The sequence below is a fragment of the Leuresthes tenuis genome, unplaced genomic scaffold, assembly GCF_036924035.1.
Source record: "Leuresthes tenuis unplaced genomic scaffold, fLeuTen1.0.hap1 SCAF_18, whole genome shotgun sequence".
In the NCBI taxonomy this organism is placed as follows: Eukaryota; Metazoa; Chordata; class Actinopteri; order Atheriniformes; family Atherinopsidae; genus Leuresthes; species Leuresthes tenuis.
The window spans coordinates 32,367,346-32,384,933 of NW_027325372.1; the positions used below are offsets into that span (position 1 = coordinate 32,367,346).

The following is a 17,588-nucleotide window of genomic DNA, read 5'->3' on the forward strand; positions in this document are numbered from 1 at the left end:
AAAATATTGGAGTCACAAATGTCATGCACAGTTGTGCATACTCTGTCCTTCTCAGCGGAACATAAACTAATATGTGATTGACCGGATATCATTGCTTTAAGAAAATCGTGACTATAACTAAGCCATTAATACTTCATGTGTGAAATGAGCAATAACGTTGAGTCATCAAGTTAAGGGAGCTAGCCTAGGCACCAGTGCATTCAAACATAAGTAGTGGTCAAAATATAATAATGCACACACAGTTTAAGTAGTCTCCACATTTTCCATGAGGTGTTGAAAACTGGAGATCATTACAGTTCCAAGGTGAAAAAGCAGACATTTTTCAGCATTTCTTTAATAAAAAAATCGGAACTATAGCTTTTCATACAAAAATAATTTTATGTATCAAGGATGCACTGCAAATATACTTTCTTACAAATCAGTCTTTAACAGTTATTTTCATTGGGCCCTTAAAGTACAGAAACTGAACAACCACCACAAAGAAAAACTCTCAATGAAATATCTGAGACAACTGAAGGCCATATAGTAATTGGTCATGTTTAAGGTGCTTTGCACAAAATCTGAGCATACATGTGGTAAATACAGTACATTTTTGACACTTGAAGTGTCAAGAACAGCCAATATCCAAGCAGTAAATGTGAAAATCAAATGTGGGGTTTCAATATTTTATATATTTTTTTTTAACTTACAAAAACTACAATTACAAAAAACATTTGTCAATCAAAACTTAAAACAAAAACTCGAGAGCAGTAGTGGAATAAATGACAATCGAAAAGTGCAAAAAGATACAGAAATAAAAGACAAAATGCTGGAATAAATGAAAATAAGGATGGTGCTAAAAAGTTCTTTTAAGTTTCTTAGAAGTCCCCTTAAAAATAAAGGGTTTGACTGGAATGACAAAGCATCATGGAGAAAAACAAACATGTCTTAGCAGGCCATGCTTGGCCCCAAAGTCATAAGTTTCTGTGAACAAACATTGAGATGCTGACAGTCTCTGTCAAGGACAGCTTATTCAGAAAAGCAGTATGCAACAGAACTGTGGCTCAACATATGGGTCTCTGCCAAAGAGCACCAGGAGCAAGATTCTTGATCTTCTTTGGTGATGAAGCATGGGAATAGCAAAGAGTATTTCTATCCGTCTCCACAGTCCTAGCTTTTCTTCTCCATTTAACATTAAATCTTGTCAGGCATTTAGACCTCTTTTTCTAAGTGCCTTAGATGAATGGTATTTTAGAGCCAGACTCCAGCTCTAGGATTCCCCCTCCTGAACTTTAGCAGACTGGTAGCATGCGTGCATTACTTTTGTACTCCTCTTCAGTCTGGAAAAACAATACGTTTAGATAGATTATCATCAAATGTAGACTGTTTTTAACCATAACAATGTGTTAAAAGTCACCAACAGAAACAAAGTTTTGTTGTTTTAGATGCCTACCTCAGTATATGATGGAGGTGGTGGGAACTGGAAGTCAGGCGCATTCATGAAGATGGGACTGTCGTCACCATCAAAGTCGTCCAGAAGGGGTGTTAGGGGTTGGTCCAAACGGCAGTCATGGCTGACATCACAGTAGCTTGGAGGTTCAGATGGCATTCTTAGAGACACCCAGCTCTGGGAGGCATTGCTGACTGAACCTTCCTGGCTGCTTACACTGTTGCTACGACTACCAAGACCTGCAGTCCCAATGACCAGAGGTAACTCCAGGATCAACTTTTCACTACCAGGTATGTGGACGTAAATCTGGCAAAACAAATCACAAACCCATGTGTTAATCCTGTCTTTTACTTCACAAAAGGTTGTTGCCAAAACGCCTAAGCAGCATGCAGACTCTGCAGACTTACCATGAGTGCATACTCCACTCGTATAATGTTGCAACCCAGCATGGATGGTTTGATCTTTGGCACCCTGATAGTCTTTCCCTGCCATGCATCACACATACCAGAGATTATGTGGTTTCCACGCACTGAGGACAGCTTCTGACGGAAGACTTTGGTGCGGCCGTTAGCCTGATAGGTATGTTTGGCGATTATGGCAGCCTTGGGTACCACAATGCGGGAGCAAGTGTTCTCAAACTTTGCATTGATGTAGATGTCTTCTCCTTCACAGAATCCACGGCGGTCAATTTTTGCATTCAGCGACACCTGGCCATCGGGGATGAACATGCAGGTAACTTTCTTCTCCTTCATGCCACCTGTGGGAGACTGATAAGACACAATACAAAGAACTTAGTTCAACGGAAGACTCAATGTCAAACTCAGACAAAGCTTTATACCTCAATTTTACACAGACAAAACACACAAGCATGCACACACCTATGTGTATAAATGGCATGCATCGATACAGACATAAACATGCTGCCAGGCTATGAAGACATGCTGAGTTACCCTCTAAAAACCTAAATATAACACAGTGATAGCTCAATAGTGAATCCTGAGGTTTATAGATCATCTCTGATGCTTAAGTAACACAGAGAAAAAGCCCTTGATGGTATTTTGTCTCTCAGGAAGCTCTACAATTCCCATAATCTCTTGGAATAAATTAAATGACTTCATTCATAAAGGTAACAGTGGCTAAATTAAACTTGTACTGAAAACGTAAACATGGCTTCATCACCTAGGTACTTCCTTTGTGAGTACAAAAGTGTTTGTGGTGTTTGTTTATGTCACAACAATTTTTCAGAAAAAATTATTGCTCAGCCAGACCGACAGGACCATCTGGACCTAGTTAACACAAAGTTATGGCAGTGTCTCTCTGGCCCTCCTTTCAACAAATAATTAGTCCTGGACATTAAGGCAATTTAACAGCAATAAGCCAGCCATGTGTAAAAACACTGGCCAACCACCCCGTGCCTTCCCAGAGTTAGGAACTGCACACCTGGAAAAGTTATTGTACCAAAAGGTTGAGGGAACTGTAGCCAAGGCAAATGTTGTTAGATGCGTGCTCACCTTGTCTTATGGGCATTTTTGTATTCAAAATGGATTGTCTCCTCATTTATTGTGTTGCCTTTAATAGCACTAACATCACTAACTATATATGTATATATATATTAGTTATACATGACATTTTACACGATAATTTTAGGTTGTTGATTCATTCACTCACAAGCAAGTCTGGCGTGTTAACATCCAGAGGCTCCTCCACCTCGAAGGATTTCTTGCACTCAAGCGTGGGCTGCTGTGGCCTCTCCATCAGGGCTTTCACGTAGTACTGAACATATCCAAACTTCCCCTTGTATGACGACACCAACTGCCTGTGAGCACATATGACAGGAACATTATAGATTAAAGTATTTTCTGTAATATCAGTCAGTGAAGAGCTATTCATCCACATGAAATATAACATTTAAAACTCTGTATTACCCTTGTTGGGGAAGGTCAAATCCAAACATGTACTCATATTTGTTGCCAGGCCTCAAGACAATGGACCCGTCAGAGTCTGAAAAGACAACATTAAGAATAAAAACGTATTAATTGCATGTTTACTGGTTATTTTATGTTGTATAAACCGTTGTATGAAGACAGTATCCTCTGTTGTTGAATTCGACTTAGAATAAGGGTGGGACATGAGAACTACGTCAGCTTTCAGAAAATGTCTTTCTAACATGGAAGTTAGATCTTTAAGGGTCATCTTTAAGTCAGTTAAGTGAGCACATCAGAAAAAAACCCTCATTTTGTTTGAACTGCTCAGAAGGTTTAACATAGCTCATGGACAGTACTTGTTAATGTATCACATAAAAAGTTGGCTGTGGTGAATGTCTGTACCTGTGGGCTGGTCGTGCAGATGAAGTAACTCTTCATATCTGAGATATTCGGCCTCCTGTCGGCACCGCTGCTTTCCTTTTGCGTACTCCACCTTCGCGCAGCCCAGACCCAGAACCTTCAGTGCCGACACACGCGTCGCCTCGTTTACTTCCACTTCTATCCGTCCAGACACCTTGTCGCCACCGCAATAAAAAGACTTAAAAGGATCTGATAAAAGGATTTGGAAGGTTTTCACTCTCTTCGTCATTGCCACCATGACTGCTATCCGACACCTACAACAATAGTGCTGTAACGTGTACTTTAAAGCAAGGGACTGATGACCACGACTGCAAAACCTCTTACTTCCCTCTGCAGTAAACAAAGAGAAATGGGCTGGTTTTATATGACAAGCCTGAGCAGAGCATGAGCAGTCAGAATGAACGGTATGGCTCAGCGCGTGCACAACGCTGCCATTGGTGGAAAACCTTTGTTTGTGTCAAATCTAGCCAATCAGCGCATGAAACCGACGCGTGAACGCTGCATGTCTGGAAAAATGTAGAGCGTGCTTAGCAGATGCTAGCACAGGAAGTTGGAGACAGAAAATTTACTTTGCAGTAAACACCTTGACGCCTACTAAACCTTGATCAGACATGAGTCATTTTAGTATTACTTTCAGTGTTCCCAAGAACCTACAGTGTACTAATGTCACCAACTGAAAATATGTTTGAGTTAGAGAGTGTCCCACTTATTTGGGAATGAAACATTGCATTTGGCAAGTAAACAGTGCAGTTGCCTTTACAGTACATGCAAGTTTAACTGATGAGTAAAGTTAAAAACTAAATTTGTAAGTTATTATTTGAATGCATTGAATTATTCAAATATATAATAAGTGTAAAAGTTAGTTATGGTGACATTTTTATTTAAACATAATTACAGAAAATAAATTAAATAGACTGTAATCAAGCCTTTGTTTTTTGTAATACCTCTTTATCCTAGTGTCTGTGCTAAATTCATGATTTTTCTACATATTCCTGAGTTGCACTCATAATGCTCTGTGTCAAATTCTCCCAAAATCCAGGGCAACTATAAAAAGTCTTGGATCACGACAGCCAGAAATGTGCTTGAAAAAGCTAGAGTTTTTAAAGATGTTACTACAACGTGCCATAAAAGCCAGAAATATGATTGAAGGGGAGTTTCAGACATTCTCTCAATATATCTAAAGACCAATCAAATTTCATAATAGTTTAATGAACTCTCTGACACAATTGTGAAAAAACAAAGGTCTGAAATTTGTTCCCGACTTCTGCCAACTACAAGTAGCCTATGCCTATAGTGAATACAGCAGCAGTGTGAATATGGCGAGCAAGTGTGGTGTTGATAAAAGTTGCTTTTTCATATTCATCGAGATTGTTAATACGTCCAAATATATTGTAATTGGTATTATATCATTAAACCTCATCTACCATTCTTGATATGCTATAAAGAAAGCAATTATGTCCACGACAAGTCTTTCTTTACATATTCCACATCTTTTGCCCTGTACCCACACACCACTCTTTAATATATCCAGCTGTGAAAATACATGGTTGTGAAGATTATCAAGATTATCAAGAAGATTATCAAGTTTAAATAGCAACAGTCCACATATTCTCCAGAAATTCGGATGTTCATGTGTAAAAAAAAATCCTGTGGAACACAGTTTTACTTATCTGGTGTAATACCCTATATTATAACAAAGTTTTGTTTGGGTTTTCTGATTCTCCCCTGATCCTCCATACGTTTGCCCCTTTGGAGTTATATCAAGGCCACAATGTTTGTTAATTTGAATAAAATAACTGAAATTAAAAAAATGTCTTTTGAAAATGAAAGTACAGCTTTGAACTTGAACTTTGAAAAACAAAACAAAATATTAAAAATAAGAACTGTAAAAACAGTTTATTTCAGTTTTAATTTCAATTTCATAACTTTTTTCCAGTATATCCCTATTTTAAACTTTCACTTTTAAACAATTTTTCAAACTAAAGATTTTTTACTTCAGTTTCAGATTTTACACTTTTAGACTTAGATATTTAAACCTTTTTTTCAGTTTTTTTTTTAAAAACCTCATACCTTATGGCTTATATAACCAAACTTTGTCAATGCCATATTATATGTTCACTAGAAATCACATAAATACCGTGAAGACTCATCCCTCAAGTCAGATCAGGGCCAGAAGTTTGAAACTTAAAAAAAAGGAATCTGAAAGTGCAAAAAAGAGGAACTGAAGATAAAAAAATCTGAATAGCTGACGCTTCTCCTTCCTCTGATCCAGCACATGAGTCTTCGCTGCAGTTGCTTCCTTTGCCAGAGACTGCGCCCTAACCTTCATCAGCATCTGTGCTAGAGCCTGAACCTTTGCCAAGTCAGCACCAGGGCCTGAACCTTCACTAGAGTCTGCGCCAGATCCTCAGTCTTCAGAGCACCAGTCCTTTGAGATCATGGCTTCAGCCACTCTGCCTTTGCCGCCTGCCTTCTCCAGCCCCGGTCCATGTCACCCATGCCTTAGCCCTTGACTACACCACCTGTGTCTCAGACCTGATCCACGCAGAAGACAATTCAATTCAATTCAATTCAATTTTATTTATATAGCGCCAGATTACAACAATTGTCATCTCAAGGCACTTAAGTAATATAGTCCAATTCAAGCCAATTGGAATTCAATTCATTGTAATCATAATCCAATTAATTCATATAGAGCCAATTCAAAAAATAATATCCTAGCTAAGGAAACCAACAGATTGCACCGAAACTTGTCTTCAGTCCAATCTTCAGTCCAACCCGTCCTGAGCGTGCCTGAGGCGACTGTGGAAAGGAACGACTCCCTTTTAACAGGAAGAAACCTCTGGCAGAACCAGAACCAGGAAGAAACTTCTGGCAGAACCAGAACCAGGAAGGGTGGCCATCAGCTTCGACCAGCTGGGGTTTGAGAAGGGGTTTTGAGAAAACTTGAACTCTGCTTTTCATCTACTAAAGAGAGGTACCGTCTACGTTACACACGTTGCAATGACTCTTTCTCAGACTGCAGCTGATTGACACTATTCACCGATGTGGTTCTAATCCCAAACACCAGACAGACACGCATGTTATAAAGCCAATATTTATTTTGTTCACTTATTCTACTGAGCCAACTGTGAACGGAGGTTTGCTAGTTGGGTGATTCGTCAGTTCATAACTGCTCCTCGTTGTTAGTGGATCAGTGGAGTGTCTAGTTTGCTCTTAATGTTATTCGGGAAGACATGCTGTCTCGTTTGGGGAGAAGGTTCCAGGATTATTTTAGGGGTTATTAACGTTTACTTTATTTTGAAATGTGGAATAACGACGTACATCATTATTCACCAATATTTTTTAAAGAACACCAGCACAGCTTACATCACAGCTTACATCACAGCTTCCTACTCTTATAAGACCTGGTTGAAAACGTTTATACTTTTTAAAATTTTACATGTCTTCTAAAGTAAATTTGAAGTTTACATCCTGGAATTTAGAGGTATGGTGAAACTGGCCAAAATGAACCAAGTACTCAGTAGGGTTAAACAAATGAATTCGTCAGTTGTATATTTTCAAGAAACCCATTTACTGTCAGATGAGGTGATTAAAAAAAGAGATGGTCAGGACAGGTCATTTCAGCCTACTACTTATCACACTCTCGAGGAGTGATGATACTGATTCATAAATCGGTACCCTTTAAAGTGGACAATGTCATCCGTGATGTGGGGGGAAGATACCTGATTGTCCAAGGTACATTGGTAAATGAAAAGATAAACATGATTAATGTATATGCTCCAAATAATGACGACCCCAAATTCTTTGAAAATTTATTTTTATTGATTTCCTCTCTCTCAGGGAATGCTCTTATAGCAGGAGATTTCAATTGCACTTTAGACCCTAAACTGGACCGGTCTACTGGGGTGGACTCTTCTCACATACATAGTAGGAAGAAGTTGTCACAGTATATGAAGGATTTGAACTTGTGTGATCCCTGGAGGAGGTTTAACTCAGATAAGCAAGAATTCTCCTACTATTCCTCTCGATTTAAATCGTACTCACGTATAGATTATTTTCTGATTCCATAACTATGATCAACCTAGATCAAAATGGTTTTGTGAAAAACCACCAAGCTTTCCATAATGTCAGAAGGGTGTTGAATTTGATACACGTGAGGGAGGGAGCTTCTGACACCGCCATCCTGACTTTAGATGCGGAAAAAGCATTTGACAGAGTTGAGTGGAGCTATTTATTTGAGGTGTTATCCCGTTTTGGCCTTGGAAATTATTTTCGAAAATGGATTGAGACACTTTATAGTGACCCACTGGCAGAGGTCTCCACAAACTATCTAATATCATCACCTTTCAAACTCTCACCCCTGAGGGTCAGGAGTGCCCTCTCTCGCCAATGCTGTTCGTTTTGGCAATGGAACCATTTGCAATTGCGGTGAGGTCACACCCCTCAATTTCGGGCATTAAGGTATCGGACACTGAACATTGCATCATAATGTATGCTGATGATACCCTTTTACTTCTCACAGAGCTAAATAACTAAATTTTTAATCTGACTAATTTAATTGACACACTTGGTAAATTTTCAGGCTTTAAAGTAAACGAAGCAAAGTCCTCTATTATGTTTTTGAATAAGCAGGAACGAACAAATCCAATGATAAACCACCCTTTCAATAATGCATTAAATGGATTTAAATACTTTGGTATCACTATTACCCCAACTATTAAAGATTTAGTATCCTCTAATTATGATCCCGCGATTTCCTCTGTAACTGAATCCATGAATAGTTGGTCATCAATGCCAGTCTCTCTATTAGGATGTATAAATATGATCAAGATGAAATTTTACCAAAATTTTTATATTTGTTTCAATCGTTCCTTTTATCTCCACCACCGCAGTTTTTTTTTAACCTTACTTACCATGGGTTCAAATTGAAAATATTTGCACTAAAGGCCTGCGACTTGACACTTATTTACACTCTACATCTGTCATAAAATTGAACAATACTGATAACCCCTTTGTGAGAAACAAAGTTAATGCCTGGCATAATGTACAGTCATTTCTTGGCGAATCTACTTTGTTTTCAGGCTTTTCACCAATATGGGGGAATGAACTTCTCCCCCGGCAGAAAAGACTCAGATTTTAAAAATGGGCAACAAAGGGTATCTGTAAAGTTATGGATCTTTATAAGGAAGGCAAACTAGCTTCGTTTGAGGAGCTCAGATATGAATATGATATCCCTCGAACACACTTATTTAAATATTTACAACTAAGAAGTTTTGTTGATGCACAGATGCGCTCCTAGTCACAACCCCTTTTGTCCCTATTAGAAAACCTTGCATTGAAAAATTGTGCTGGCAAGGGTCAGATATCCCTAATCTACAAAATACTGGTTAGAAATCATAAAGACTACTGAGCATAGGAAAATTCAGTGGATAACTGATTTGCAAAAAGATATTTCGGAAGAGGACTGGAGAGAGATATGCTCAAAAGCTCAACTTCTAACAATAAATACCCATCTCAGACTGATTCAATATAAATGGATTATGAGAACTTATATAACTCCAGATAGACTGAATAAGATGAATCCAAATATTCCTGATATCTGTGTTAAATGCAAGGTTGAAAAGGGAAAATTATTTCACTGTCTGTGGGACTGTTGTGAGATACAAAAGTTCTGGAAAGAAGTTATACAATGCAGTTCTCAGATGACCCGGAATCCAATACCGGATTGCCCTCCCCTCTGTATTCTTAATTTATACCCAAAAGACTGTATGCTCAACCGCAAAGAGAAGAAAATGACCGACTTATGTTTAGTACAGGCTAGACGTTTGATTTCTCTATGCTAGAAAGATGTTAAGAGACCTTTTGTTGGTCACTGGTTAAAAGAACTATCCTCATGCCTTATCTTTGAAAAGTTAACATATACAATAAAAAAAGAAATCAGCCAAATTCAAAGAGATCTGGAACCCCTTTCTTGTATTTTTGGAGAACGGTGAAGTGGAAGGTGATATTTGCCAAACAGCTTATATCTAAACTATAAAAGCTAAGCTGTGTGTGACCATTTGTTGTCATTATTCTGTTTTTGTTTTGTTTTTTTATCGTATTTAGTTGCCTTTGGGGTGGGGGGAGTGGAATATTTTATACTTTATATAAATATAAGTATTGTTGAATATTAAAATGTTCTCTTTTCTGTAAACTGTTAAAACTCAATAAATATATGTTTATGATAATAAACTGCAAACAGAGAAACACGCAGCTGTTGAAGTAGGAGATCACAGGGATGCATGAGATGCAGAGTATTTCCATCGAAAGAGAATTAAATAGAACACAACTACTCACACATGGGTTAGGGATGTCCTCTGAGGTAAAGCAGGCAGATAGTGTCTCCCACCACTGACAGATATAGGCACACCATCAGTTATTATAACTGAGAGACTGACATTTTGAGGGAAAGTGATCAATACCTTCTACATATACCGAGGAGGTCCCTCCCTCTATTCCTTCCACCAGTGGCCGCCCTCGATTGCTGGTTAGAGCAACTTCCTTCACTGGCAGAAGTCTTTTTTTGGTAGCTACAGTGCAACATATTTACAGCTCAACACATTTTTTGGACACACACATTTCTTCAAAGGCTACTTACCACTCTGAAATGTGTTCTTGTACTTTACTTTCACCTGCTGCCAGGTTTGCTTCTGGCTGTTAAGATTGCTCCTGTTGAGATGTAACAGTGAAGAGTTAATATGTGGGACACACACTCACGATAATATAGTGACAAAGTATGATGATGCGTGCTGATTATTGGATTATTAATAAACTGAGCAGGGACAGTATATCTGTGCTGTACATCTCATACAGAAACAATTCAGCATGCTTTATGTAAAAAAATAGAACACAAAGAGGAGGGTATAAATACACGAGGACAGTGAAATAAACTTTGTTTAAAGAGTACAATATCAGCCGTCACTTTGCCACAAAGCATGCTAACTACGCTAGCAAGCAGTCAACACAAGAACAGCGGCTACTGCTCAGAGGTTGGCAGCTAATTTACAGACTTCAAGAGTCAAGTACCAAAGCAAGTTTTTTGCTGGCATTCAAGTTAGCAAAGGCTAGCAAGCCTTTTTCCGATGGCGAGTTTTTGAAAGAATGCATGGTAGAGACAGCAGATCTCTTATGTCCGGAAAGCAAAGGCAAGTTTGAAAAAAATCAGCTTATCACGCAGGACAGTGACTCGCGCGTGGAACTGATTGACGAAGATATAGTCAGCGAGTTAAACAAAAAGGCAGAGTCCTTTCATTTAGATTCACTAGCACTGGATGAAAGCAACGACATGAAAGACACTGCTCAGCTCCTATTTTTTATCCGAGGGATAAATGACAGTTTTGAGATAACGGAGGAGCTTTTGAGCATGGAGTCGCTGAAGGGGAAAACGCGAGGAGAGGACTTCTATGAACAGGTGTCTGCTGTCATCGAGAGAATGAAGCTGCCTTGGAGTAAAGTTGCCAGTGTCACCACGGATGGATCGCCAAATTTAACTGGAAAAAACATCGGGCTGCTGAAAAGAATCCAAGATAAAGTGAAAGAAGAAAACCCTGACCAGGACGTTATTTTTCTTCACTGCATCATTCATCAAGAATCTCTGTGTAAGTCTGTATTGCAGCTTAATCATGTCGTAGATCCAGTTGTAAAACTTGTTAACTTCATACGGGCAAGGGGACTTAATCACGTCAGTTCATTACGTTCCTAGAGGAAACCGATGCGGATCACCAGGACTTACTTTACCACTCTCTGTCCGCTGGTTAAGTTTGGGGAAAGTGTGTCAACGAGTGTGGGAGCTCAAACAGGAGATTCGTTCGTTTTTGGAGCTAATGGGGAAATCCGACGAATTCCCTGAACTGAGCGATGAGGACTGGCTTTGAGACTTTGTGTTGGCTGTGGACATATTGTCACACATGAATGAGCTGAACGTTAAGCTGCAGGGGAAAGATCACTTTGTGCACGACATGTACACAAATGTGAGAGCCTTCAAATCCAAGCTCATTTTATTCTCCAGGCAAATGTCAAACAAATCGTTCGCTCATCTTCCCACACTGGCCACGCAGAAGGCCACCGAAACGTGAAGAAATACTGCAAATCACTGGACGACATGCACAGAGAATTCTGCCGTCGGTTCACTGATTTTAAGTCACTTCAGCTGGTGTCCTGTCCCCTGTCACAAGACCCCGAAACAGCACCGCATGAGCTGCAATTGGAGCTGATCGATCTTCAGTCTGACTTCGTCTCAAAAGAGAAGTTCAAATCTCTTAAACTGACTTTTACGCTTCACTTAACGAAGCCACGTTTCCAAACCGCTGGAGGACGGTGTCACAGTCTATGTTTAATCTGTCACAGTCTATGTTTAATCTGTCACAGTCTATGTTTAATCTGTCACAGTCTGTTTAATCTGTCACAGTCTATGTTTAATCTGTCACAGTCTATGTTTAATCTGTCACAGTCTGTTTAATCTGTTACAGTCTGTTTAATCTGTCACAGTCTGTTTAATCTGTCACAGTCTGTTTAATCTGTCACAGTCTATGTTTAATCTGTCACAGTCTATGTTTAATCTGTCACAGTCTGTTTAATCTGTTACAGTCTATGTTTAATCTGTCACAGTCTGTTTAATCTGTCACAGTCTATGTTTAATCTGTCACAGTCTGTTTAATCTGTCACAGTCTGTTTAATCTGTCACAGTCTGTTTAATCTGTCACAGTCTATGTTTAATCTGTCACAGTCTATGTTTAATCTGTCACAATCTGTTTAATCTGTCACAGTCTATGTTTAATCTGTCACAGTCTATGTTTAATCTGTCACAGTCTGTTTAATCTGTCACAGTCTGTTTAATCTGTCACAGTCTATGTTTAATCTGTCACAGTCTATGTTTAATCTGTCACAGTCTGTTTAATCTGTCACAGTCTGTTTAATCTGTCACAGTCTATGTTTAATCTGTCACAGTCTGTTTAATCTGTCACAGTCTGTTTAATCTGTCACAGTCTGTTTAATCTGTCACAGTCTGTGTTTAATCTGTCACAGTCTATGTTTAATCTGTCACAGTCTATGTTTAATCTGTCACAGTCTGTGTTTAATCTGTCACAGTCTGTTTAATCTGTCACAGTCTGTGTTTAATCTGTCACAGTCTGTGTTTAATCTGTCACAGTCTGTTTAATCTGTCACAGTCTATGTTTAATCTGTCACAGTCTGTTTAATCTGTCACAGTCTATGTTTAATCTGTCACAGTCTGTTTAATCTGTCACAGTCTGTTTAATCTGTCACAGTCTGTTTAATCTGTCACAGTCTGTTTAATCTGTCACAGTCTATGTTTAATCTGTCACAGTCTGTTTAATCTGTCACAATCTGTTTAATCTGTCACAGTCTGTGTTTAATCTGTCACAGTCTGTTTAATCTGTCACAGTCTGTTTAATCTGTTACAGTCTATGTTTAATCTGTCACAGTCTGTTTAATCTGTCACAGTCTGTTTAATCTGTCACAGTCTATGTTTAATCTGTCACAGTCTGTTTAATCTGTCACAATCTGTTTAATCTGTCACAGTCTATGTTTAATCTGTCACAGTCTATGTTTAATCTGTCACAGTCTGTTTAATCTGTCACAGTCTCTGTTTAATCTGTCACAGTCTGTTTAATCTGTCACAGTCTATGTTTAATCTGTTACAGTCTGTTTAATCTGTTACAGTCTGTTTAATCTGTTACAGTCTGTGTTTAATCTGTCACAGTCTATGTTTAATCTGTCACAGTCTATGTTTAATCATGGTTTCAGTTATGTTCTAGTCCTGTTTTCCCCCTGCCACAGTATTTAGGCTTCTGGTTTCCTTTCAGTCACTGCAGAATCCTTACCTCACTATCCCTCCATGCTTCGCCACAGAGAAGTCTGGTTATGCCTCAGAGTCCTGTTTTGTATTTCAGTCTTGGTTTTTTTGTCAGTTAAGTATTTTGATCCGGCCCTGCCGCGCCTTTTGTTCTTGTCTTTTGCTCCCTGCTTGTGGAATAAACCCTTTTTGTGAACAGAGAGAACTGCATCTGGGTCCTACCTTTCCGAACCGTGACAGAAGATGCTGGCGTTGTTTGGCTCGACCTACGTGTGAGCAGACTTTCAGCGTCATGAACATCCACAAAGTCCATCACAGATCCCGGTTAACTGACCAACACCTCAGATCCATTTTGAGAATCGCCACAACAAAACTAAGTCCAGACTTTGATGCACTGGCAAAAAAGGGAGAACAACACCGTTCCCACTGAAATGTGAGTTTCTCTACCGTGTTTTGAAAAAGATTTACGCACAGCAGCTGTACAGTAGCTTAATTAATACGCCGCACGTCGCTCTCAATTTAAAGACCCCTTTCTTTCGATGTTCTGAATGTTGAAAGTGATTCCATTGATTTTTTCCCCCCCACTAAATGTTGATTTCTTTAAATCTGCACCTTCTTGTGTCTGTTTTTCATACAGTTCAATGCCCAGGTTTGATAAATTACATTGTGTCCAAATGTTCCTGGCCCGACCCCGCCTTGATAATCCTCTCACCCACCCGATTTGAATGGTTAATAAAAGCTGATAACAGCCAAATCGTGTGTCTCCCCTTCAAATCCAGAAAAGGTTTGGGATTTATACATCTGAACATAAGTTAGTTTCAGCAAGAAAAATAAGACTATTTAAAAATTTGTCTCACAGGCAGATCCTGATATTTTAGTGCAGAAACCTGGCTTACGAATAGTATTGCTGATCTCTAAACAGTTATATAATATACATAGAATAGACAGTAGTAATATGGAAGCGAATCATAACCGAAATTCAAATTAAAATGCATTTGCAGAATGTGGCTGCATTATTTGACTCATAACTGAAATTAGTAATCAATCATCCCATTTGCATTTTAATTTTCTTCGAGTGCTCAATCTTCCACTTAATATGTAAACCCCCCCCCCCGTTCCATGAATGAAGAGTGGACGTAACCGCCCACCCACACTATTATAAAATAGAAAATAACAATGCTTTAGTACCCTTACTAAATAAATACTGGGATTGTATTTTATTATTATACAGATGAGGGAAAACTCAGTTCAAACAAATTATTGGTTACATTTTATTCCAAAGCCAAGGACACTGTAGCAGGGCCGACGGCTTTCAGCTGATCACTAATGTTCATCCATCATCTTCCAGATATCCAAGGGTCGCAGAGGTAGCAGGTCTTGGAGAAAATCCCAGTCTCCAGTTGTTCCTAGGACAAATGGAATTCCTTTGTTGAATTCGCATCTGAACCACATCAACTGACACCTTTTGATGCAGAGGAGCAGCGGCTCTACTTCAAATTTCCGTGGGATGGTTAAGCTACTCCACTTCACCCATTTCTTAAGTTGAGCCGAGCCATCCTCTGAAGGAAACTCATTTCAGCCGCTTGGATCCATGACCTCCTTGTGTTGGTCACTATTCACATCCTGATCCGTCACAAATGTGCTTCTGAAAAAACACAAGCAAGACCAAACTATTACATTTAGTGGTTTTTGTCCCGAGTCGTCCAAAAGAATGTTATCAATGGCAGATTGAGCTGTTCCCAGCAAGTCCTCTACAGTCACTGCTGAAGAAGCCCACTGGGATGGTTTTTGTTTTTAGGTCAACTCCACAGCAAAGCAGGAACCCAGAATCCTGAAAGCCTTGGTATATGACCATACATAAACAGATGACTTGATCCTAAGTAGTAAATGACTGCCTTAAAATGCAATTAAGCAATTTAAATTCTCTTTGCTTCAGTTTTTCTCTTGTGGAGTGGATGACAGGAGGGCTCACTCTGTGCTCGGTGTTAGCAGCAGGGCGTTTGTACCTGTAGTCTGTGGGGGGGAGGCGCTTATACTTGTGGCCAACTTTGTTTCTGTGGTTTGGACATGCCATTTTCTTAAGTTGGTTTCATAAAGTTTAGTCACAAACAACAACGGTTTCTTCCCATTTCTTTTGTTGTGCATTTTCAAGCTATATCATAAGTGTTGACTGATGTCCTCCCTGGGTGACATGGAATAGTTCGCTTTTTATCTGTACTTCCAAATCCAAGCATTTCTTTCCAGACAGCTCTTGTTGGGGCCACATCTACTTTCAATGTGCTTGGTGCAAATATTTGTTTTACACATTAATTACAGGGATTCCATAAATTCTCTCTACTTGATCCAATTTATTAAAAAAAACAAAAAAAAAAAAACACCCCAGCATGTTTTACAAAGTTAAAATGTTAAAGAGCCAATGTTTTCTGGCTTATCTGCCGCATTAAGACAATCCATCTTCACCTTAAATGACACCCAAATCTTAAAATGAGAAGATCTGCATGTTTTTAGTATTATAAAACAGTATATATAGCAGATGGATCTCGTGTATACTGTAGCAATGAACTCAAGACTTTTTCTACAGCCTGGCCACCATCATGTCATAGTGCCTAGATTTCCTTATATAGTCAAAATCTACAGGTAGTGTGTGTCACAGCTAGAACATACATTTCACCCACCACAACCTTTGTTTTTGTGTAATAAAGATTATGTGAGCCACCTCTATTAAGAGCACAGCGCTTTGCTTCAATTAAGTTTTGTTGGTCGACAGGGCAAATGAAACCATTTCAGTACCCCCGAAGACCGATTCACTTAATGACATTTCTACATGGAAAAAGTATCCACTTGATGCTTCCATAACTGCTGAAGCATAGTTTGCACCCCCCCACAATGTCCAGTTACTAAATATAATAGTTTAGTGTCTTGCATTTTTCTTTAAATAAAGCTGAACAAACGCACCAGTCATCTCACAGTGGTTCCTTTTTTTTTTGGTACAACATGACACCAGGTACCCAATCACCTCTGACAGCACACGGGTAAATGAATCTGCTGTCACCTTCCTGCTGGAGCGTAGTTGCGAGGTCAGCTCTGCATCAACCAAAATCTAAGGAAAACAAGAAATCCTTTTTGTTACATTCCTCTAGCACAGCTCAACCATTTGAGCCTTCTCTCTTTATATGCAGAGGTCATTGCAGTTCAACAAACTTTTAGGCAAAGTGCCTCATCTTTTCCACAGTTGTTAATACCCATGAGGAAAACTATACTGCAAGTTTATGACCATGCTCATGGATCCATGAAAACAGAGTTGCAAATTTTGCATCTTAAGATAAGGTGGCATGTTCATGCATGCAGGAATCATAGAAACGTTAGACCACAAGTGCAATTCTGACCAGTTTGTGGCAGTGCTTCCAGGTCACAGATTAGTAGACACACAAAAAAAGTAAGTTTAAAGCTTTCAAGATAAGTATGTTTCAGCCATTACTACCAGGACTCCAAACACTGTAGCTTAGAGACCAACGATGCCAAATGCTGAGTTTGTCTAGCACTGACTTTTGAACAAACCAGTAGATGGAGCAACTGGCTGCAGATACCACACAGTGCTTGTGTCCATAAACAAATATTTTTCCTGAGAGAGGTCCTCAACTTACCACAAGCATGAAGTTTGCATCTCTGTCAAATCCATGACCTGAGGACAAATAACATTTAGCCACGTTTCACACCACTCCATAACAGATGTGTTAAATATATTGACATTCTAATTATATGTAAGTAAAGCAAACTAAAGTTAATATCCTAAATGATGTTAAATAGATTCCAGAGAAACGGTCTAGCCTCCTGATGGAGGTTTGGTTTAAACTTAATGGAAATTGTGCTGTCGGGTTACAGCTTTCTACTGCTGCCAAAGTCAGACTATCCATCCTTCCATTTTCTATACCGACAGTCCGTTAGTCGGGTAGCGGGT

The 17,588-nt window shown here is 39.1% G+C and overlaps 1 protein-coding gene, 1 non-coding gene and 1 pseudogene across 2 annotated transcripts; 1 reads left to right on the plus strand and 2 right to left on the minus strand.

The window, feature by feature from the left end:
- Nucleotides 1-316: 316 nt before the first annotated feature.
- Nucleotides 317-4,129, minus strand: txnipa (thioredoxin interacting protein a). The gene is made up of 6 exons (XM_072370837.1): nucleotides 3,757-4,129; nucleotides 3,355-3,430; nucleotides 3,098-3,245; nucleotides 1,837-2,196; nucleotides 1,433-1,735; nucleotides 317-1,319 (listed from the first exon to the last, which is right to left on the minus strand). Exons 1-6 carry the CDS (start codon nucleotides 4,010-4,012, stop codon nucleotides 1,272-1,274), a joined length of 1,191 nt encoding a protein of 396 aa, XP_072226938.1. The 5' UTR covers nucleotides 4,013-4,129; the 3' UTR covers nucleotides 317-1,271.
- Nucleotides 4,130-10,869: 6,740 nt separating this feature from the next.
- On the plus strand, nucleotides 10,870-12,135 carry LOC140275466 (general transcription factor II-I repeat domain-containing protein 2-like; annotated as a pseudogene).
- A 4,955-nt stretch (nucleotides 12,136-17,090) lies between these two features.
- LOC140275895 (small nucleolar RNA SNORA8) lies at nucleotides 17,091-17,228 on the minus strand. Its single transcript, XR_011908599.1, has one exon. It is a non-coding gene; the product is annotated as a small nucleolar RNA SNORA8 (small nucleolar RNA).
- Nucleotides 17,229-17,588: the final 360 nt, after the last annotated feature.